Source organism: Rhinolophus sinicus, chromosome 5, assembly GCF_057876585.1.
Source record: "Rhinolophus sinicus isolate RSI-liver-muscle chromosome 5, RSI-T2T, whole genome shotgun sequence".
NCBI lineage: Eukaryota > Metazoa > Chordata > Mammalia > Chiroptera > Rhinolophidae > Rhinolophus > Rhinolophus sinicus.
This window is the reverse complement of record NC_142505.1, coordinates 64,442,187-64,466,113: the sequence shown is the minus strand read 5'-3', so window position 1 is coordinate 64,466,113 and position 23,927 is coordinate 64,442,187. Positions and strand designations below refer to the sequence as shown.

Here is a 23,927-nt window from a genome sequence, read left to right as displayed (position 1 = left end):
TCCTTCTATCGAAGGGTTACTTTGGTCCCACAGACTAGCCTCCTCCTTTCCTCAATCTGAGGGGGAGGAACATGACCTTGAATTTCCATTGATACTGTCCTGGGGTCCCACAAGGGTCCTTGGTCTTTCCTTCTTTCTCAGGGGCAGAGACTGACACACGCTGGTTTCCTGTTGGCGTTTATAAAAGCCAAATCTTTGAATTTCATTTCTTGCTTCCAAAATTCCTTTCATAATTGTGTTTCTCACACTGGCCCCACCTAGTTGTGAGGTTTATTGGTCTTTGTGTTATCAGCACTGATATAATTAATAATCATTTCTATTTGGACTAATAACAGTACTAATAATAGTATTAAGTTCATTGGTTGAATATGTTGATTAGGGAAAAGCTTGGGGTTGCCCTTAAACTTTAGCTTGCGGTGTTGATGAAATAAATCTTAGTTATTAAGACTCTGGAGTTAGATACAACCAAATTCAACAACCATCACTTACCAGCTATATGACCTTATTGAAGTTAGCTCACTTCTGAGCTTCTATCAAGTCAAAATGTCTACCGCTCAGATTATATTGGAGGATTAAGTTGTATATACATATATATGTGTGTGTGTATATAAAGACACTATTAAGCTTTTGTCAATATCTGCTGGCATCTCTCAACAGGAAACTTTGGATGGCTATATAATATATATATATATATATATATATATATATATATATATATATATATGGAGAGAGAGAGAGAGAGAGAGAGAGAGAGAGAGAGAGAGAGAGAGATTCCACTTAACATGTTACTTACTCTTGCAGCTATTGTTCTCATCATCCATCCTATGATGTTGGTTGGGGGTTATAATTTATGAGATCCCAGGCAGGCTTGCCTGGAAAGAATTGGAATTTCATGTAATAATTTTGAGAGTTTTTAATGGCAGTAGATGGGCAGAGACTGGCGATTATCAATCCCTATGTGCATTTCACAGCAAAGTGCATTTAGAATGGTCATAAAGATCAGCTCTGGATCTTTCATACATACAGATGAATTAAAGATTCTACAGCCAAAGAGAAGCGTGCTGAGTTGTTCCATTTGTAGAGCATCTGACAGGGATCTACTTCTCTCCTGATGGGAGATTCAGCTGCACCTGCTAAGAAGAAAAGACAGGGTGTGTGATGCGTGTTCTCCCCCTTCCCGACCCCCTCCTACTTCCTCTCTCCACTCTAAGGAGGAATTTGTACAATGGTGTTCTTACTGACTTTATAGTTACCGGTGTGCAAAGAAGACTAGGGAGTCTCTAATTTCCTCGTCATTTTTACTTTTCTTGGGCCTTGGTGTGTTGCGAAGGGAAGCATGGATTTTAAAGTTGTCTTTTGATGGCAGCTTCTCTTGGGGACTGAGTAATTTGTTATTCTTCATTGCCCTGTTCCTTTTTCCCCCAAGGGTGTTCTCTTCACACCTGCAGGAGACTTGTTCTTTCACTTCTGTATTATCGCATTATTTACTGCATTTATGAAAAACTGGGCAAGTGTTTTTTAACAGCCATCATGACAACTTTGAAACAAACAGGGCAGTAATGTTGTGTTTAAAAGCATGGAATTTTCCAAGAAAGAAGCTTAGGAAATGAAATTCATTGGAAATAGGAATTTTGAGATTTATTTTATTATGGGAGAAGAATGAGGGAAGCAAAGAATCAACTCTCCACTAGACACTTGCAGACTGGTGGTCCGCCAGCGAGATGTTCTCGTTTGCACACAGTGTTTACTGTTTTGTGGAGTCAGTTGCAAAGGTTAAAAAATCTGGAATTTTCCCATTACGATTTCTTTTCCAGTTTGTACTTAAAAAAAAACATAAATGGGAAGCTCGAGCAACATCCCTATGGCAGCAGTTTCCTGGGGCTCAGAAATGCTGCCATGGACGTGACACAAATGGCTGTGCTCGGTTCAGTTTCCTGCCTGTCTGTTATCAGTCCCTCTTCTAAGTGGCTAGAAGCCTCATTAACTGTCCACCTAGAGTCGGGAGGGCTTCAGTAATCTGTCACAGGCCAACAAGAGCCCGGGGAGTTTGGAATTCTGGATTCTTTGTACCTGTGGGTCCTGATTGTAGATGTGCTGTCTTTAACTGGCTGCCCATGTGAAAATTGGACCTCAGTTTTCTTAATTAACTAGGTTTCTGTGCAGTGGTGACTCCCACGTGGCAAGGATAGGGCCAGAGGCATGTGTTCCTGGAGGAGGAAACTACGTACCAGACCAGATGAGACCTGTTTTCCCTTATGAGGTTCGGAGACTATCAGTTCCCCCAAAACGTAGTGTCTTAAAGCAACAGTGTTAACATTTCTTGTTTCGCACATTTTCTGTGGGCCAGAAATATGAGAGTGGCTTAGCTGGGTGGTGCAGGCTCATGCGTACTCTCTCATGAAACTGCAGTTAGCATGTGAGGCAGGGCCTTGACTGGGACTAGAGGATCCACTGCCAAGGTGGCTCACTCACATGCCTCTGGGATAAGGCCCAGTTCCTCGTGATGAGCACCTCTCCATAGGGTTGCTTGAGAATCTCGTAACATGACAGCTGGCTGGCCCCAGAGTGATGTAGTCTTTTCTGACCATTCCTTCTGCCATATTTATTGGTCACATGGACCAAGCCCTGACCCAGTGTTGGAGGAGATGACACAACACATGAATACCAGTTGTTGGGAATCCATGGGGCTGCCTCCGAGGCTGGGGTCCCCCAATACCAGCCTCCTCATTAGCCCTATTTCCAGTCATTGCGTGAGTGATCAGTGCGACAGCTTGTAATGTCACACCGCTCAGCTGTGGTGGACAGAACGAAAGGTTAAAGGCAAGAATGTGGCCGACACTGGTACGTGGTCGAGTCAAGGTTACTGGCCAAGTTATTGCTCACCTCCCTAAGATTTGCCTGTGACTAACAAGAAAGAGAGGGTGACAGAAGAAGAGGTGAATTGCCCCAACACGTTTGAGGAAGTAGATTCCTTCCCAAATTCTTCTAATTTCCTCCAGTCTTTCCCCGTTGAACATTGAGAGGCTCTGTATTCTCAAAGCTGCGAGACCTTCGAAGATAATCACAAAGTGATTGTAAGGCAAAGTGAGGAGTTTAGTATTCCTATCAGACTGGCGCTCCGGCTCTCGGAGTCTTTGACAGTGCTGGAGCGGTTTTGTCGAAGCTAATAAGGAAATAACTGGCTAGTATCTAAAAACAGTAGTGATGAGATTCTCATGTTAGATTGGCTGGTTAGGGAAGACCTTTCTGAGGAAGTGACCTTTGAGTAGAAACCTTGATTGAGTGAGGGATTGAGTCTCGAAAGTAAGTAGGGGAAGAATATTTCAGATTAAGGGAGCAGCAGGTGGAAAAGCCTGGCAGAAACTCCCTTGGCTGTGCTTCCACACCCTTCCACTGCCCAGCACTCCCCATGCATGGACTGCTTCCGGCTGGACCCCTGCTTGCTCTCTTGACCACAGTCTTGTAGTCTGGCTTTGCCTTCTTCTCAAAAGACATACTTCTGCATGCTGACCAGATTCACATGGGAAGCATGTTATGCTGTGGTGATTCTAATGTGTATTTCCCCTTTTTCTCCCCACAGAGATTTTTACAAAACTCTGTATGCAAACAGGTATTTTTGTTTGTTTCACTTGAGTTGCTTTTGCATAATGTAACAGCCCATGATTTCACATGTACAGTAATTCATAGAAAGTGACAGTCATCTTGCTTAGACACCTTAGTTCTCAAAACTAGCTTGCTAAATATAGTACCTTCTCAGACCCATATAAGGTACCATAAGAAAAAGAAAAAATAAAGGTCAAAGTTTCCCCACCCACGAATTTGGTTATAAAAAACAGCAAAGTAGGGTTTTTCTGAACTTGAATCAGTAAAATTTTAATGTAAATAGTATCCTGTTTTGACAAAGTGCTAAACCACAGAAGTCTCAGAAAGACACTATTAAGCTTTTGTCAATATCTGCTGGCATCTCTCAACAGGAAACTTTGGATGGCTTTTGTTGTCATTTTGTGATACACTGACAAAGAATGCATGCCCTTATTTGTTGCATCCGGAAAATGGTCAGAATAGCTCTGGTGAGGCTGATCCTGTTTACATTAACTCGGGTATGTTGCATAAGCCTTTCACAGACAAAACCTGTATTGTTTCCTTTGGTCAATTAATCAATATTGGATTTCTGACTTTGCTCAGCTCACCTCCAGAACGAGACAGTACGATGTCACACAGCTCAATTTCAGGACCCATAACAAAGAATTGAGCCCGTTAGCAGCTCTTTCTGCCTTGCTTATATGCTCCCGTCAATTTACAGTTCAGTTGTGTGGGGCCTGCACAGTTCTTGAATGGCCTGGACTCCCCCGAAGAAATCCCAGGTCCTCTAACAGCTCTTTGTTGGAATTCATTCCAGCTCTCTTTCATCTCAGTTTGTTGCATGTTGAACAGTAAGTTGCATTTTACTGTAAAGGTGACTGCATTTTCCTTATGGGGCCTTCAGGGTAAACAGCCGTTAGTTTCCATCTGTGAACACACATGTAGCTTGTGTTTGGGTAGGGTTCCCGGTGCTTCCGAAGTCATTATTTTTCTTTAATGTTCATGCTCCATGGTTGTGCATAGATGGATTCTATGCCCCAGTGCCGAATGGAGAAGTAGCCTGCAATTCCAGCTGAATATGTCACAATTGAAAGGAGGATGGAGTGGAAGCCTGTGATGGAGCAAACAAATAGCTTTTAATTTTACATAAATTGGTTTTCTGCTTTGCTCTGGGGCAGAAGTTTGCAGCCCAGGGTCACATTAGATGTCTCTCAGGATTTGGAAGAGAGGCATTCTTGGAAAGTGTGGCCAGACAACTCAGAATTTCATTCCCTGCCTGTCATTGGCTGACTTGGAGAGATTAGCGATGGCTTCTCTAGACTCGGAGAGCAGCCCCTATATCTTGACCAGCCAGAGACACTAGTGATTAGAAAAGGCAACAAACCATTCCAGATTTTCCAAGAATACAGTTAGCAGGGCATTTGTTAAATGAGTCCCCTCCCCACACACTTTTGTCTCAACCAATTACATAAGGATGACATTGGTATATTGCGCTGTCACATAAGGGAGAATTAGAAGAATCTTTTAGGCAAAGCTCATGAGTCTCTTTGTTATGGAATTAACTAAGAATCCTGGATGGGTAACAAGTACAGCAGGGGCAGTCAAAGAAGGCAGACCTCTCTTTTTGCCCTTTGCCCAAGGACAAAAGATGGAAGAAGCCAACTGCCAACAAGAGACACTGCTTTCATGTGTCAAAGGAAACAGTTATGAAAGATTTCCATCTGGTATTTTTAGGTCCGATTTTAGAACTGTTGGCCATGTAGCCAAGAGATCAGTCCAGGCTTTAGGGACACAGGGACCATGTCTGACTCCTGTCCTGCCACTGTGACCTTAGGCAAGATGTTTAACCTTTTCTCTTTTGTGTGTGTGTGTGTGTGTGTGTGTGTGTGTGTGTGTGTATACAATTGCATAAATGATACCCACCTCACAAGCTTAAGGTAAGGACCAAATGAAAACTGGGACATAAAACACCCAGCCAGAGACCAGCATGTGACACATACTTAACAAAAGAGGCTAATAATGTTATGAAAACTCGATGGAATTTTTTATGATGACTTGAAAACAAGTTAATTATTAATATTCATTATTAGTAAAAATCTTAAGCCATAGGACCTCCCTAATCTTTGGCTAGAAATTCAAATAACAGGAGAATAAATAAAATTGTGGGATGCTGAATATTAATGAGGTAAAGTGAAAAAGTTACATGGAAGAAAAAAAAGTAGCTCCAAACTATTGATAAGCTGGACAGAAAGCACAACAGCATAGAAATGAGTGGATTTTTACAAGATCATTGAGTGAAATAAATAAATGGAGAACAGCCATTTCGTGTCCAAATTCATATATTTAAACGATGATGATTTTTTAAAAATAATTTTATAAAGGAAGAATCAAAGCCTTTTTAAAAACTTAACTTTATTTAAAGAGAGGTTAGTCTTTAAAAAACTTACCCTGTTAAAATGCCCTGGTCTCATTAAGTGATTTCAATCAGCATAGCTTACACAGTGAACATTGTGAAAGGGGCCTCCAAAAGACAATGTATTTCCCTAGAACACACAGATTACAGTAAAATAGTTGCTAACAGATTTTGTGAAGTATTTATTATCAGACTTTATGAAATTATGATTTTCACAGTTTGGCAAATTGGACCCCCCAAAAAAGAGAAACTTTAATGTTAAATTCAGAAAAAAGGGAGAAACAGACCCAAGAGTGAGGAACCAGTGCAGGGTTTGTGGAAAAGGACAGTAAAAAAAAATTTGAGTGAAAACCCATTGGACCAAGAAGTCTTCATCGACTTTCATCATGAGACCTTGGGGGGATTTCTTTGTATTTTTTTCAGGTGGTGAAAATGTCTTGAAGAAATTCCCAGAGCTTATGAGTAGAAGACACTTTATTGAATTTTAAAGTGAGGTTGCAGGCCTACCCTAATCGGAAACTTATAAATTTGGGTAATCGAAAGAAAAATGCATATGTGGTAAATTGAAACCTAGTGACTGATGCGTGGCTGCGGGCATTTGCGTATAATTGGGGTTGACTTGGGGAATCCGTCCCAGAATGGCATTACATGAACCAACATTTGAGACTGCCATCATGTGCTTTGTAATTGGTGTTTCCCTCTTGCTATACTTTTCAAGGTTGATTGGAGGTATTAATATAACTACTTCCTAATCTCCTTGTGGAAAGAGGTACCTGTATTAGTCAGGACCTTTCCACATGCAAATCTTAAAACCCAACTTAGACTGGCTGGTGATGGGGGGAAAAGTCTATTGGCTCAGAACTTCAAAGTTCAAGGGTTAGCCTGGCCTCAGACACAGCTGGGACCCGGCACTCAAATAATGTCATCAGGCCTTCGCCTAGCTCCATTTATTGGTCTGCTTTTTTGGAGGGTTGGCTTGTGTTCTTTCTTTGTCAGGTTCTCCCATTGCTGAGGCAAGATGGTCTCTGAGAGCCCCAGATTCGCATATTTATGGCTGAACACCCCCTGCAGAAAAGAGAGCATCTCTTACCCAGTAGTTCCCACAAGTCTCTGAATTGACTGAATAGCTTGAATCATCTGTGCCTGAACCAATCGCTATGGACAAGGGGATGGGAACATACTGACTGGCTGGGATTGAACTGTGTGCCCACCTCCCTGATTCCGCTGGACAGAGTTGGGTCCGTTAAAACCACATTGATCTGGAATAAGTAGGAGGTAAATTGGTATACCTCTGTTTTCCTTTTAGAAAACGATGCAGCGGATGCTGTATAGACATCTTACCCCTCATTATCTTAAAGAGATCAGGCACACTGTAGGCTAGTGTTCAGCCAGATTAGTGGGAAGACCACCTCCGTAAGAGTTGGTGCAACTTGATGTTCCATCTCAACCATGTGACTAGCTGCTTGGAAAGCTTGGGAGAGCAGTGTGAATAAATTTCCTAGGACTCAGTTTTCTCATCAGAAACCAAAAGCAGTTGGCCTAGAATATTTCTGCAAGTCCCTTGTTGCTGGAAAAAGTCTGTATTTCAAACTGACTATTCATCTTTGTAGTGGTTTTCATATTATGCTCATTTCATAGACTAGGATGTTCTCAATAATCAGCATGGTCTGGTAGAATTTTCTACAGTTGGTAAGTATGACTGAGGAACTAATTCTTTATTTCATTTTATTGTAACTTTTAGGTTGGTGCAAAAGTAATTGCCGTTTAAAAGGTTAAAAATAATTGAAAAAACCGCAATACTTTTGCACCAACCTAATAATTTAAACTTAAATAGCCACATGCAACTAGTGTCTTCCCTGTTGGACAGCTCAGCTCTAGTTTAATGGCCAAATAGAGTTCCATGGATTTTAGATGAGTGACAGTGGAAGGTCACTTAATTCTTGGTGTCCTGCGCCTTTTCGTAAATTAATAATTTAGTGTATTTTTCATTTCATAATTTGTAGTTAAAATAAAAAGCACCGCTGATTCCAACAAGTACAGAAAGACCATTGTTTCCTACATATACCCCAACCAAAAGAAAGTGTTGTGTTACAGGTTGGTTATTTTAGTTTTTGTGGTTCCTCCTGTATCTATCTGCCCTGCCAGGTGGTGTGAGGCAATGGAAAGAATGCTTAATTAGAAGTTTGGGTTCTGGTGTCGGTTCTGCCAGCAACTACTTAGATGTGTGACCTTTGGCTAGTCATTTTCCCTTCCTGGGCATGAGTTTCCTCATCTGGAAAATGAGGGGGTGGGATTAAAATGATCTCTAAATCTATTCCAGATCAAAGTTTCTACGATTCTAAGTCTTGTTCCTCATCCTCACGGCCTCTCTCTTTATGTAGTCACTGAGTGTAAGTGCAGGCGATTGAAAGGACTGGGCAGATAGATACCTTGGCTCATTTTGACATATGAATTGTGGAGTCCTGTAACACTTGTCAGACTCCCATTGGATCTGAAAGAACCCTACAGAAAGTCAAGTTCTGCTTCAATATTGCTTAGTGTTCTAATCCCAGATAAATCTAGAAGAAAATGAGTAACAGGTAGCATTAAGCAATGCATCCTTAATTTAAAAGTTAGTTTTGTCTGAGAAGGCCTTGTTAGGCCACTTCCAGAGTTGGAAGTGGAGGGAAAGCCTTCGGAGAGGATGTGGGAAAGATGGGCCAAAGTGAAGAATATTGAGTGAGGGACAAAGGAAGGGTTGTTAGGTTAAGTGAATTTGAGAAATTAGTTCATCAAGTAAAACCATAACTACTACTGCCTGGGTAAGACTGAAGAAGGAAATCAGAGATGTAAGCCTTTCTTTGGTACCCAGGGAAGTTAGGATTAAGGAAGGATGTTTGAAGTGACTTCATCTGCAGAAGGTTAGATTTTGAAGAAGATGAATCACAAATGAAAGGAAAGAGGAAGGAAAGAACATTGGCCAGATTTGTGAGAGCAGGTAGGAGGATTTGAAGTGTTCCAAAGGACAGTATGGTAGGATGTGTCAAACCAGTACAGAGGGAGAGAGGCATCAGCTGGGGCTGAACAGAAACAAGATGTTTATTTGGTGATTTAATTTTCATGTTCAGTAATGACATGCGCTAATTGTGTTGTTATGGTGTGATAAGGCGTCAGAGTTAAAACGTATTGATGTCATGCTAGTGAATTCTCATTGTAAATAAAAGCTCCTGTACTCTGTCTCTGTAGGATCATTTAGACACGGTTGCATCCTGTAGCTTTATTTTTATTTTTTAACGGCTATCTTTATGTATGGGAACAGTCATCTCCGGAGATTTATTTTCATTTCAAAAACTTCTAAAGGTGTTAATTGCATTTTTCAAAACTCTTATGTAATTATTTAAAATTATTCTACCGGCACCATAAATCAGAACTTTTCCCATTATATTGCCGAGGAACATTTATGACCTGTTTAGACAGTTTTGATTTATAGGTTTAGGAAACAAGAATATAGAAACCATTGCCAGGTTTTAATTTGGAAATTTCTTTAGCCACGTCTATTTCTGCAGCGAAGAGAAAAAGAAAGCTGGTGGGAGAGGTGATTGGGGAGATATGTTCCACACTAGTAAGATGCAAGAAAAAGAAACACAAGACCTGATTTTGGGGGTCCTGCTCTGAAATGAGCAAGTGTGTCTTTCACATGCCGTTTACTCTTTCTAGGCATTATTTTTAAATGCTGTTTCCAGGTAACAGGTACCTAATTCTGTGTGAGTTATTTAACCCTTTTGCCTCTACGGTCAGATATAGCCAAATGAATATTTCCATCCACTGAGTGCGGATGGAAACTTCCAGAAAGGAAGTTTAGGAAAGCAGATGTATATTTTACTATAGTTTTGTGTTTTTCAAGAATAAATAACAATAGGAAATTTTGATACATAAAAGTGATGTCATTTATATACAAAGCAGCTCAAATTGTTATTAAATGCATAAAATAGTCAAAATATCAACTTTTTGGTTTTTTGTGGATTTCTGACACGTTTTGGAAAAACAAACCAAAAACCTGAAATCAGTTAACACAGTGAAAGAGTTAACTTTCTAGATCTCAGTTTCTCCACCTGTAAAACGTAGACTGATAACAGGAACCCTTCACTGGTTTATGGCGTCGGTAAAGCAAGGCTGTTCATTGGTGCATTGAGGGACATTTGTTGATGAAGCATCTCCTAAGAGTCAGGCCCAGTATTACGTGCTGAGGGAGGTGGCAGGACGAACCACAGTGACCCGTGCCTGACCTCTCCCTGTGCTTTCAGTCTGGACCCAGGTGATAAATGTGAGTAATCCCTGGCATGAAGCAGTCTGGTAATTGTCAGATGATTGCAGTGGCGCTCCGGTTTAGGTGTTCTGAAACACTGGAACACACACATTCACAAAACTGATCACAAGACATCTCAGATTATGTGATTTGAGGAATTTAGAGATGACAAAAAGTGTGTGTCTGTCGAGGAAGGATGGAGAAGAATTAATATTCTGCGATGAAGAATCATGATCCTTTTAAAAACATCTCAGCAGGCTGAAATTCTGGATCAAACTGAAAGAGACCTTCAATGGGATTGTGTGCAAGGCTCCACCCATGGCACAAGTGTGGGGTAGAGAGTCCCAGTAAGAGCCGCTCACAGGACCGTTAGTTAGGGGATGGTTGTGGAATCAATAGGAGCCAGTCGTGACCTGGGGGGAGGCAGGGGCACTGATGACCCTCAGCTGCAGTAACAGAATAGGGGGATTGAGGCTCTGATCTCCTCTGGACTAGACCGATGGCACCCATCCTGCCATGCTCATGTATGGACACTACATTCGAAGGGGGTTGTGTCGACTGGAGTGGCAGGCTTTGTATATCACATATCGAATGCTTGGCTATGTGTTTGAAACAAACCAGAACCTATCTAGCGTCTTAAGGCACGGGGCAAAACCAAGGCTGTGTGAGGCCCTGGTAGGAAGGGGCCGGGTCACTATGGTACTGAGATAATGAGCATCAGTTGTTGAGATTAACTTTGTCCCTAAATCTGCAATCCCCAGAATCCAGGGGACTAAAGAGAAGTACAGGTCATGCCGGCTCTCAGTCTTCTGATTCTGAAGAAAGAGTTAAAGTGCTACAGTGACTGTTCAGTGGCCCCAATAAAGTGTGGGCTGTGGCCTTCCTATAGATTTTTCCTAATCTTTTTTCCTTAGCTGCATCAGGCAAGAGGCTTCATAGACACAGCAAAATGGAGTGGAGACACCTGAGCAATGAAAAGCCAGTTTCAGGATATTCTGATGTTGCCAGCACCTCAGGAAAGTGTTTTTCCCGCCTTTCCAGTCTTATCTCCAGTCAGGATTCTTTTCATTTGACAAAATTAGCAAGACAAATGGAAGACAGATAATTTTTTAAAAACCTGGATAGATATCTATCTTTAGTAGGTACAGTTGTGTTGGACTTAAGTGAGTCTGCTTACAGCTCTAAAATCTAAACCTTGAATCATAGTTTGTATTCAATTTGCTTTCTTTTTTCATTTTCAGAGAATCTGACTGATCATTGATTGCTGTATATGAGTGCATTTTTTGCATGAGGTCACTCCATCATAAAATTGTCATCAACGAGATTTTGGCCTCTACCTTCGCAGTCTAGAAATGTTTCTCTTATCATTGACTGTGCATGTCACAGAGAGAGATGCTATGGTTTGACATGTCCTCAGTTACCTTTTCCTTTGCACCTTGCTGTGGACTACAGGTTGAGAGTGAAGAAAGTACAGAATTCATCTCTTGGAGTTTGTAGTTTAGAGAAAATACATGCATGAAACATGAATGAAATGGGAAGAAGGAAGGAAGGTTAACATTTATCTGTTTATTCACTTGTTTATAAATTCTTCATATGTTTGTTAAGGGGCTGTAACATCCAGGGCACTCTTTTTGGCATTTGATGAACTAATTAATTCAATATCTGGTAGAATGTTGAAATAACTGGCATAGATGGTAAGTGCTGTAGGAAGTCAGGGAAGTGGTCCCACCCCAAATTCAGTGCCATGGATGGTAAGATGGAGTGGTCTCTTCCACTCTCTCACACGTGTATGTGTGTTTGTTTTTCTGTCAGAGGAGGCGGATTTGCCTAATCGAGGAGTAGTTTTTGTTTAGATGTGGCTTCTTTTCACTTTTCTATAACATTTACTGTCATAGAACTAGATGGGACTTTAGTTGTCCTTCCCGCCCCCCGCTTAGTTCTAAAGGAACACTGAATAAAAATGAACAAGCGCCGCCTTCCCCCAGTGTAGCTCGGCTGCCTCGGAGAAAGCAGAAAGCACACTGAGACAAGACCCCACGGTTCAGTGATGGTTCAGCGATCGGCACCTTGCTGAAAAGACCAGTGTGAAAGCCTAGGGGGGTCTTGAGGGCAGCTGCTTTTGTTAGAGTTCTCTTTCCTCTCCTAACGGATTAGCATACAAGTCCTTAATGTGTTGTGAGTTTGCCCCATGGAAGCAGATTGTGTACTTGCCTAATTGTAGAAGATGTCTGTTTTCTAATGCAATGTTACGTAACCCCTTTGGTGACCAAAATATCTAATCCTTGAGTCCATGCTCCCTAACATTATGTGAGTGGTTCCCAACCCCTGGGTATATGTCAGAATCACCCTCCAAAAAATTGCTGAGGCAAATCACTGAGTCCAAATAGCTGGGTCGGAAAGATGAAAATCGTATGTTTGAGAGCATGCCAGGATAGAAATAAAGAACATCAAACTGTAAACTTGGGGGGCGGGGCCAGTGTGTGTGTGGGTTTGATCCCGCTGAGGTCTAGGTTAGGAGAGATTGTTCAATACTGGATGTGATGGGGATGAAGAACAGAGACTAGGCCCTAACCAGGAAGCAAGAGGAGAGGAGGAGATGAATACATTTTTGATGTAGGAAATACAGACGAAATTGGGAAAAGGAATGAAAACTCTTTGATCTCAAAGCACGAATTACAATTGCCCGAAAGCACGAATTACAATTGCCTGGCCTTGTTAAGTTGTTCACAGGTCCCCAGTATTGTGGCTCTTGTATTTCCCTTGTGAATGTTTGCACATGCTGTTCCCAGTAGCTGAAATACCCTTCCCCACCCTGCCCGCCCAACTACCTGGGGCTAAGCACTATCCTTAAATACTCACCACAATCCCTGTCTTATTTTACAAGCCCCCTTGGTCCCTGAGGCCTAGGAAGGAGCCCCTCTTCTCTGCTCTCTGCAGTGCCAGTGTCTCTTTACTCAGTGCAGCTGATGGTCACCTGATTGCTGCTTCCGTGCCACATGCTCCGTGAGCACTAAGAGACCCATTCCTGACTTTGGGTAGAATGCATCTTGGAAGCACTTTGAACGGAATCTTAAAACCAGTCCATTATGTCACTAAACCATGACCTATCTGGGTGCAAGCTGAGCCCTCTCTAAAGTCACAGAAGCTGGGGCTCCCCAAAAGCTTTTCTTCCAAGAGACAAAAAAAGCCAAGTACCATAAAACCCTAGGCTGGGGTTCCATAAATTAGGTCTCATGTTGACCAGCGTACACATTCTCAGCACTCAGAGAAGATACTTCTTAGGTTATCCCAGGGGTCCCTTGAGAACTCGAACAAATACCCAACTCCTTCCCATACCAAGTGATGAAGTGGCTGGTGGATGGGACACCCAGGAAGCTGGAGATAAGAGTGGGGCTGCCTCATTATCCTGGATTAAAAAAAAACAAGACAACTGAATATCTTCTTCCATTGTTGGGATTAACTGAACGAAAGAGCTGCTACTTGGATAGGTTTGAAATTAGGATCAATACCACCTACATCATGGAAAAAGAGAGGAAAAAATAATTTGCCTTCAGGTATTTCATTATAGCACAAGGAGGAGATTGAAGAAAAAGTTGTGGGTAACAATTGTAATGATATTAGGAAACATTTAAGTGTTTACAGTGTGCCAGGCTCTCACCCATTTTATCTCATTTAATCCATGGAACAGCCCTCTGGGAGAAGTACTAGAATTAGTTCCTTTTATAGATGAGGAAACTGAGCACATAGAGATTAATAATTTACCAAAAGTACAATCAGGAGATGGTGCTGCCAGCACTGGAACCCGTGGCGGTCTCACCAGATCCACCGTCCTAACTTGTCTGGGTGCCTTTGATGATAAGAGAGAAAATAAGCCCCAACACTGAGACGTTTCCCCTTTATACCTAAGACACTCCATGTTACCAGGAGAGGTTGGCCCCATCCACGCCAGGGCTTCTCGGCCACTGTCTGGTGCTCAGTAATGTGCTGGAAGCAGATGAGGAGAGCAGTCTGTCCACCTGTTGGTCTGTCTGTGTTTTTCTTTCTCAGAAACGAAGAAGGGTGTGTGAGAAGCTCCTTGATCAAGGAGAAGTAATTCAAGAGAATGATGAGCCATTGTCCCATTCCCTCATCCCAGCAGCCTGGTTGTGGTACTGACAGATCCAGAGGCAATTCCACATTCATGTGGTCAGTCAGGGTTGTCACTGGATTCTTATAAGAAGCAAAGAAGATAATCTGAATTTTACCTTTGTACTGTCTCAGCTCCATTTATGCTGATGACTTGGTGACTCTTGGTTACATCTGTTTTCCAAGGAAGTAAAACTGGACCAGCTACTTTGTTCTTCCAGGCTTAGTTCCAGCCCCCAGCCTCGTCTCCAGCTGGGCACGTAGGACACAGGCCTTGTTTGGGGGTCATTCAGGTCCCACTTTTCCCCGTACTAACTGTGCAATGTTGGATAATTAATTTCAACTCTCGTCTGTTAGGTAGGCACTATGATGCCTCTTTTGTAGGGTTATTTTAAGGATTACAAGACATTATGGAAAGTGCCAAACCCACCATAAGCTCACAATAAACATTTGCTGTATGTTTCAGCCATCCTGTTATCAGGACCAGCCCTTCCCTCATTTTCCCCTCCTTTGCCAAAGCCTACTCTGAGGTCCCAGGATGTACCTCCCAATTTGTGACTGGCCGCCTTGTTAGAGTGTTTCCAACACCTCCCTGATCATGACTGGTTCTGGTCGTTGTTCGCTTAGCTGTTACCTCCAAGTCACCTGAGTCTGTAGCCAGTAAATAAAGAGGCTCCCTGATGTACAAGACTGAGTTTGGAGGAGAGAGTCGCATGCTGGCTCCTTTACTCACCAGCCAAGTCACCTCAGATGAGGCCCCTACAACCACGAAGGCAGGACACTTCTCTCCGCTAGGCACTTGCGGACCAGGTACTTGTCCTCATTGGATCAATATTCACACCACTGCTCTCGAATCAGGAAAATTAGTTTAAAAATTGGCACGCCCTCAGAACATAATGAAAGAAACATCTATCCGTGATGAGGCAGATAATTGCTCCCACTTTACAGATGAGGAGATAACCAACAATGAACTTTTGGGACGCATCTACTTTGCTCGTCAGTAGTGAAGATTGGATTCAAACCCACATCTCTCACCCTGCCAAGTCCAGTTAACCTTTTCCACATGCAATGGATATATTATCATAGTGTTTTGTAGGTTAGTGTGATGAGATAGGATGATGAGATAGGATATGGCAGGGCTTTGTAACTTCAGAAGACTGCCCAAAGGAAGGGGTATTGCTCTTGCTGTGGTTGTACTGTCTGTACCGAGGAGGAAGAAGTCAGGAGTCATGTGAAGTAGAGAGAAGAAAGTTGGAGGGTAGAACAAGTTAGTGCTGCAGTGGGGTGGTGAATGGATGAAAGGGGTGTCAGAGAAGAGCTAACCACAGGGCTCCGGATTTCAAAGGTCTAGTCTGTTGGGTTGTGACATTACATAGATGTGTCCTGACCCATCTCAAAAATTGGACATCACAGAATTTAATTAAGATCAATTAGACATTCCTCCTATTGTTCAAAGACAATACCTTATTTGTTTGAAAAGAGGGAAGCTCTACATGACCTGAAAGCTTTCTGCTTCATCTACTGCTTTTCCCCATGAGGGAGGAAATGGCATTTATAATAATAAAAAAATAAATACTAGGCCTGCAACCTGGACTGTATGCTTTTCCGTATGCATTTTCTCAAGACAAGAGTTATTAGATCTCAAAGGAGTCTAATATCACTGTGCTTCCTTACTAATTTCACTCGTGATCCACTCTGAACATAACCTATGGCTTCAGCCTGACATGGAAGTGCCACTGCTCTCAGTAGCCACCTGATGCATAAACTGTCCATTTTCCTCTCTCCTTTCCAAAGTAAAACAGACTGAAGCAGGCGAATGTCTTGGGAGGTAGGACCAGAAATTCAGAAAATCATTTTGGTGGGAGCAGTCATGGTGGAAAGAGAGAAGAACTTTGATAGTGAAAGAAGAGGGAAAAAAATCTCAAGGACAAAGAACATATGTATGTTTGGATTCAGGTAGTTTTAGAGCCGTCATGTGAGGTCCCACTCATCCCACCAAGACTTGAAGCATGTGTGTGATTTGTCCCATGGACCACAACATGTACATGGTTCACAGTTTCTGACCTACAGAGGATCAGAATAAGGGCTTTTGAATTTTCTAAAAAGCATTTTTTTTTCTTCTGTTTGTTCCCTGATTTACCGTTGCCATGATAATAGTGTCTAAGATGCCCGAGCTCTAAAATCCTACCTATGTTTTTTAACTATATTCCTGGTAGTTTTATGTAGGACCTTAACTGTAAGCAAGAACATACCTAGGAGTTAGTCCTCTACTAGTGTGAAATGTCTACCTGCTACTGAGTATGTCGTCAGTAATGACAGTTATTATTACTATTATTGTTATTGTTATTTTTAAAGGAACTATAGAGAATATCTCATCCATCTTTCTCTGTTTACGTGAAGTGTGTTGGCTCAGAGAGGTGAAGTGACTTGCCCACAATCACACTATTAATTCATGGCAAAGTCGTACTTAGTACTCCCGCATCGTCTCAAGGTTAAGCAGACACTGCCCCAGGCCACTTTGGACCAGAAAAGCTCTGCTGACCTCTTTATTTGTCTGTTGAGTGGGTTCCACTTTGGAACTGTTTGAAAACCACATGAGCCTTCAGAGTGGGAGGTGAACACCAAAGGTTGTGTATGTAGTTTGATGCTTGCTGCAGATTCTGTTCCTGGTTGCTTATACATTTCCTCGCTCCACCTGCCCCCTCACCCACTCCCTGCCCCCCCCCCCCCAAGAACTAGCCTTACAACTTCTCTCTACAAAAGAAGACAAATCTTTGGATTTTTAAATGGCAGCTCTTAAAGATAGGTGTGTGTGTGTGTGTGTGTGTGTGTGTGTGTGTGTGTGTGTGTGTCTCTATCTGGTGACTGTTAAGGCAAGAAAATTCATAGCGCACTATAGGGCCCCAGAAAATGTTTTCTGCATAGTGGTTTCTATGCCACACAGTGTGGAAGGTAATTATGTTTGGAGGGGATTCCACAGCCTGCACGGGCTTCCCCGGTGTAAGATTTATTGTCAGCTGGATTGGGTGTTCTTTATAAGAGCATTTACTCGGCATCTAAAGCACTGTCAAGAGTGCTACTTCCTGAATGCTTTTGAGGTTGCAACTGCTAAGCTTCATTTTCCCGTCTTGGAGATATATTTTTGAAATGGTATGCGGGGATTTGTAAGGCCTTGTGCTTCCCATTGATACCGACAGGACTTGCACTGTTAAACACACACCCCCCACACACACACACACACGTACACACGCTGCTGCTGCAGAAATCACCCTAATGCCCACAGCCTCCTGCAGATTCGCCGGCCCATGCATGCAGGCAGGGGGTGCCTGTAGTGGGGAGCGGGCTTGGGAGCACGTCCCATTGTTTTATGTAAGCCGTACCAGCTAATCAATCTCAAAGTTAACTGTTTTCTTACTTCAACAAAGGATAGGTGAAAGCTCTTCTTTTGCTTTATTTTTTTCCTCCCCTTTATGTGGATCTCATGAATACCAGAGGAAAACTTGAGCTGCGAGTCAGTTAAATATACTGTATCATGAAACCTTAGGGACCATTGAAATGGGAACAGTGGCCCTTTACTGCTAAGAAGGTGTTTTATTGAAAATGCGCCGACATGCTCTCCCCAGAGAGTGAGCAAAAGAGAAGGAGGCAAGATGCCCAACATAATACAGGTTGTTCTCTTAGGCGAGCTAAAATATGGAGTTTGGCACTCCTGTGCTGTGAGCAAGGAGCAATAGAATAGACGAATGTGCGTTTTTACATGAAAAGTGCCATATTTCACCGGCGATGCCCCTCCCCCATTTTTTAAGTGTCTTAATTTATATATTCCAGTTAACAGTTCATTACGTGTCCTTTCTCTCTCCAGCCTTTAAAAGTTGTCTTTGAATAAGTTGAGGTAGTTGAAATTTCCTAATCCTGGCTGGTTTACCAGCAGAGGGCAGGCATAAAGAAGGTTTTGACATGAGGGTGTGTCAACCTAGGGTCACAGGAGGGTGGTGTGGCGTGGAGGCAGACCTGTGAGCATTGTTCAGGGCAAGCTGGGACACGCTCCCCTTGCCTTTGCACAGGCTGGCTGCACATGGCAGGTCTCCGGAAAAGCTCACTTCACTAAATAAAGGTGGCTACCTGCCTTTATCTGATTTTCAGCCATTTCCATAATCAAATGTTAAAAAAAATTCAAATGTAATTTCATCCCCCCGAGAGCCATCTTTTCTTTCCCTTTCAGTGACCCAGTTCTGGTTATGCTTAAAATCAAGGGTTTGCATGTACTGTGTTTCCCCGAAAATAAGACCTACCTGGAAAATAAACCCTAGCATGATTTTTCAGGATGACATCCCCTGAATATAAGCCCTAATGCGTCTTTTGAAGCAAAACTTAATATAAGACCCGGTGTTATTTTCGGGGAAACACGGTAGGTGTGCACAGAGGGGAAATAAGGACTCACACCTAATGGTGGTAGTGATTTCGTTTTTCCTGATATCTGAAGGAAAAAGCTCTTTGGGAAATGCTTTCTTTCCCTAAAACATGGACCTTTTTGAGAACTTTGTGACTTCAGTGTAATCTGCTCTAACCTTGTTGTCGAAGCAGTCTGTAATACATTTTACATTACATTAAAACAAGGGATTATATAGTTTTATCATAAACGAGAGAGTAATTTGTTACTGTCAATCAGGTGCAGAGTTAGAACGGGACAAATGTTGCTGTTTTTATTTTCCATATATTATTTTGTTTAGCGGGGATGTTTTATGAATGACTTTACATTTAGAGTGAGCGATTGGGGGGTGGGGCGAAAATGTTTCCCATAGCTTATATACCCATTATGTTCGTAAGTCACCTGAATGTTGATGTGTCACACCATATATATAAGTAAACCAGGAACATGGGTATTATAAGGTGTTGCATTAGGGGCAGATTCTAATGGCATTTGGGAGGATGTCATAAAGAGAAGTTTCGACTCCTATAGTGAACAGCGAGAACTCAGTCTTCCCCGCGGCCAAGCAGGCACCGAAGGGAAACAACATGATTAGCTTCATGGTCAACAGATATAATAACAGTCCCACAAACAACATCAGCACTGAGCTAACCGCCTTAGCTCTCTTAGGTAGACGGTGTATTCATTTATACTTTTAAGTAAAAGCATCACTTAAATCAAGTAGGAACGGCACCTCCTTGGAGACAAATGCCCAAACCTTAGGAATTGGGTATTGCGTTGCAATTTAGTAACTCTAATAGGCCGGTTGGTGGTTCTTGGCGACGTCAGAAGTACTAACGCAGGACTCCCTCTGGCAGGCTGGCAAGCCCCTTTCTGGAGTAAGGGGCCTGGATTTTGTATTCTTGTTGTTTCGGCGCTTTCTGTCTAGCACAGAGTCAGTTGGTCAGATCTCTTTAGTTCTGTCATTTCAGAATATGTTCTGGGTACTCCACTAAATTAATTGGAAAAGGGAGAGGAAATAAGTGTTAACGCAAGTGTTGTTCGGAAGAAGATGGAGAGTTTAATTAAGGTCTTGGCCTCTCATCATGTGGTTGATTTTTTGACCCATCAAATTGTTCATGAATGTTTGTTTCACTGACTCTGACAGATCAACTCTCAAGCAACAGAAACTACAATTATTTCCTCTGAAAACCTGGTACCTTAACAGGCTTTATCTGGGCAGGTCTCCTGCTCTCAGTGTTGCTAGAAAAAGTGAGCCAATGTCCATTCACATGTCTTTCTCTGGTTATTTCCAGCCAGTTCCTGGCAGAGCAAGACCTCAGTTGGCGCTGAGGACCATGTAGGCGAGGCCCCCTGCTGTGCCATCCATCAGTGTGGGAGTAACCTCCTGACAAGCTGCTCCTTCTGACTCTTCCTTTAAATTACACCTTATCTCCATTCTCAGCTCTGAATGGGCAGTAAAAACCTTTCACTTTCTTCTGTGTTCAAGGCTAAGGCTCAGCAAAACCAAATATAATGCATGATTTTTGTCCCAGGTGTGTTATTTGGTGGTTTGAGTTTGGTGTGGGATCATAGTAATCTGTTCTTAAGTACACAGCCAGCTGCACAATGGACTCATTTAGCGATTGATAGGTTTCTTAATATGTGGTGTTTGAACAAGGGCTGTGTGTGTTGTGGCTGTTAGGATGTGGGCATCAAAAATACTTTTAAGTACAGTATTTAGCATTTCTTTCACTCTTCCTTAAACATTAGTCCCTCCCATCCCCCCTTCATTTTATATTATCATGGCCTCTCTTTCTCAGTCACTTCAGTATCTGCTTCCCCCTGGGGCTCATGGTGCTGGCTGTGTTTGATTCTTGGAGGAAGAAAATCACTTTGCCTTTCTGAACCTCAGTTTCTCCTCTCTAAAATGGGGATTGCAATTTCTATTCAAGTTTTGAAAACTAAATGAGACCCTATGGCTAAAGACCCTATGGCTAAACCCATTCTAAAGTCCTCACAATTCAAAAGCCTTTTTTGAGGAGGGGTTGGGGTGAGGGGGCCTTTCTGACCCAGCATTTCCAAAATGACCTATCACTCATGGTAATGAATAAATGGCACTAAGTCTTGTGGGTCACTGGAAGTTTTAGCAGGTTATACTGTATGCCAGTGATGGAAGGTTCCAGTTCTCAATGAATCCAGAGAACAGGGTAGGTAGACAGCACTATATGGAGGGGATCCTGAGAGTCCAGAATTCATTAGAGTGGTCGGGGCATATACGGCTTTGTTTCGAGCGCCTGGAAGGGGAGTCGCTACATTTCAGTCTCTTCCTGAAAGCCAAGGGGACATTAACCCCTCAGCAGGGCCCTACATCCCTATGTGGTAGTCGTGATGCGAGTGGGGAACAAAGTCCCGACACCCAGGTTCAGATAGAGTGAGTAACACAGCTTTATTTGGGAGCCAATGTCCCTCCAGAGACCAATGCTCTGGTCAGCACAGAAGGTTATACAGAATAGAACAGAATTTAATAACTAACCTAGTCCCAGAGTCAATGGAGGTGGAGGAGGTTCCCGGTCTGGGAGAGGCAACTGGGCTCACAACGAGTCTGAGGAGCTTTCCTCAGACCCGTCTTGCAAGAAAGAACTTCAGAGAGTCCCGGTATCGTGGCTTGCCCCTTGCAGAGGGTCTTAGCCGGAGCGCCCAGTCGGACCACTCACAGCATTGCTCTGGAGTTCTGCTTTTATCCTCTTTTCCTTGGACTTGTTTACCTCGGAGGTGATAACCAGAAGTGGTTTCGGTGAAGGTGTTTGTCACTCAATTTTGTTATGCTCCGTTTCACACAAAAACATGTTTTTAACTTCACTCTTATCAGTCTCACACATGTGCGGCCATAGTCCTGTCCCTACCAGTAAACAACTTGTTTTGCAAACCTCAATCCAACATATAGCATTCATTTTATATGCTCTATACAAGCTTATCCAGGTTTATCATTGATGGTACATTTCCTTGCCTAGAAGTAGTCTCTGAGTCAATGTGTCATGTTTGGAGAGAGGGCAGGGAGGACTCCAAGTGGCCTCTGAGTTCGCTTGCTAAGCCACTTCCCTCTCCATACTGTCACCTCCCCTTTATCCAACCATCAGTCCTCAGTCCTTTAAACACCACCTCCCCAAGGCGTCTTCCCTGACCTCTCCTCTCCCACTCATCTCCCCCTGCTCTGTGGTCCCATGCACCCAAAGCCACCATCATGCAATTTAGTACTTGTGTAACTGCCACATTGCATCACTCTCTAATTATTTTGTGTAAGGCTTATCTCCACAGCTGGGCCATAAGCCTCTGTAATGTTTGTTGTTTGCTTGTTTGTTTGTTTATTGTTTGTTTTGATGTTCCTGGAGACTATTCCATAGCTGATAAAACACTGGCCTGCAAAGAAGGCAGTCCAACTTGTAAAACCACACAGGAGTTTTATGGATGCCTCCTGAAGAACTTGTCTTTAAGAAAAAATAAATTGCTTATTCAAATTGCACCCCGATTCTGTTCACAGATTTTAAATCTCAAAATAATTTTAATTTGAAAAAATCACATATGTATTTTTAAATGACCACTTTCCACTTTCTGACTGTGCATTAGTTGGAGAGAACTTCCTATATTTTATTTCCTGTCTTTGGGGCTCTGCCAGCCCCTCCCAAAGGAGTGCCTTGTCTCTGTAACAGTCAGAACTCTACTGATTCTGGCAGATTTAAGGCCCCTCTCCCCAAAAAAGAATGGCCTTGGTTCTCTATTGAATATTCATGAGAGGGTGGGGTCACATTTTTGTGACCTGAAAAATGCCATTAATAAATTTGTTATCTGACACAAAAACACTTTAGGGTGGATAGTGATCTGTGTGGCACTCATTTAACATCTGATCATAAGTTGACAGTCAACTGGCGCTTTTGTCTCTTTTGCAGCCAGATTAATGGGGCAATAGTCTGCTCCCCTGCTGACCTTATTGAAATTCACACATTTACTTGATTGGAAATTTTATCAATATGCTTTCTGGTTTGTGGTAACTTGCATTAACACCTCAAATGGACAAATACTTTCAAGTAAAACTCTTGGAATTCTGGGTTAGGATTTGTGGCCCTTTTTCAATTGAAGGAAAATAGGTAATCATTGCTGCCCCTACTGCTTATCCTCGAATATTTTGAGAAAAATAATAAAAATGGTTTTGTTTGTTTTTGAAGTACAGGCCAAGAAGTTTTTCTCTAAATAGAGGTGATTGCTAGAGCTGCCGAAATTAACTAAATTAGCCTGGGACCTAACTTGTGCCAGTTGAGCCAACAGAGTTTAACATATTGGTGACTTTTTTTAAAACACTGTCCTCAGCTTTAAACAACATTAAAGAGCAGTGACTGTTTCTGATAGAGGTCTTGTTAAAGTGCTTATCCAGAGTAGCTTTTGTTGATGCTGTTGTTGTATAAATAAGAAAGGAATTTAAAGAATTATTTCTTAGCGAACGTATGTCAGATGCTTTCTTTAGCAGCTGTCGTCCTCGAGGGGAAGTAGCTTGCTTCAGCGACGAGGCACGTTTGGCTATTTATTTCAGCCCCCGTGTCGGCTTAGTTTTCCTCTACCCGCACAAGTACACTTCGGCGAGTGTGGCTGTTGGAAAGAAGGGGGTGGGGAAGGCCAAAGCTCGGTTAAACCATCGACGTGGAGCGAAAGTTCTCTCGCAGAGGCCGTTTTCGAGGAAAGCGCTTCTTGGCGCCCCGCATCCCCGTCCGATTTTGACAGCTGCCCAGAGCTGCGGCGAGTGCCGGGCGCGGGGTTCGCCACCTCCGTCTCCCTGGTCTCTCCGAAAGGTTAGGACAACTCTGTGTCAGTTTCCAACCCGAAACAAGCACGCAGCCCGAGCCACTGCCCCACGCCGGCAGCCGGGCCGAGGAGCAGATGCGCGCGGTGCCCGGCTTCCCAGAAGTCGGCCAGAGGCGGGTCAAAGGGTTAACAGCAATTAAGTGGAGTTGCTCTCGAGACAAAAGCAGGTTGCAGCAGAGCGTGATTTCACCTGCCGCGCGCAGGGGGCCGGGGCGCGGGCGCGGGAGCGGGGAGCCGGCCGCCGAGCCCATTGTGTGGGG

The 23,927-nt window shown here is 42.9% G+C and overlaps 1 protein-coding gene across 14 annotated transcripts in view; it reads left to right on the top strand.

The window, feature by feature from the left end:
* The window catches only part of FOXP1 (forkhead box P1), a 579,583-nt gene that overhangs the window by 453,278 nt on the left and 102,378 nt on the right, over positions 1–23,927 (top strand). For 4 of the 14 annotated variants that reach the window (XM_088798539.1, XM_088798540.1, XM_088798538.1 and 1 more), the window contains exon 1: positions 23,636–23,654. The exons of 9 other annotated variants lie outside the window; for them this stretch is intronic. Coding sequence is in view for 1 of the 5 variants with exons in the window: in XM_088798541.1 (XP_088654667.1) it covers positions 23,313–23,654 (342 nt within the window). In the remaining 4 variants the exon portion in view is untranslated. Of the gene's footprint in view, positions 1–23,297; positions 23,655–23,927 lie in introns of those variants that run through there. One more of the 14 variants, XM_088798541.1, reaches the window with a different exon arrangement.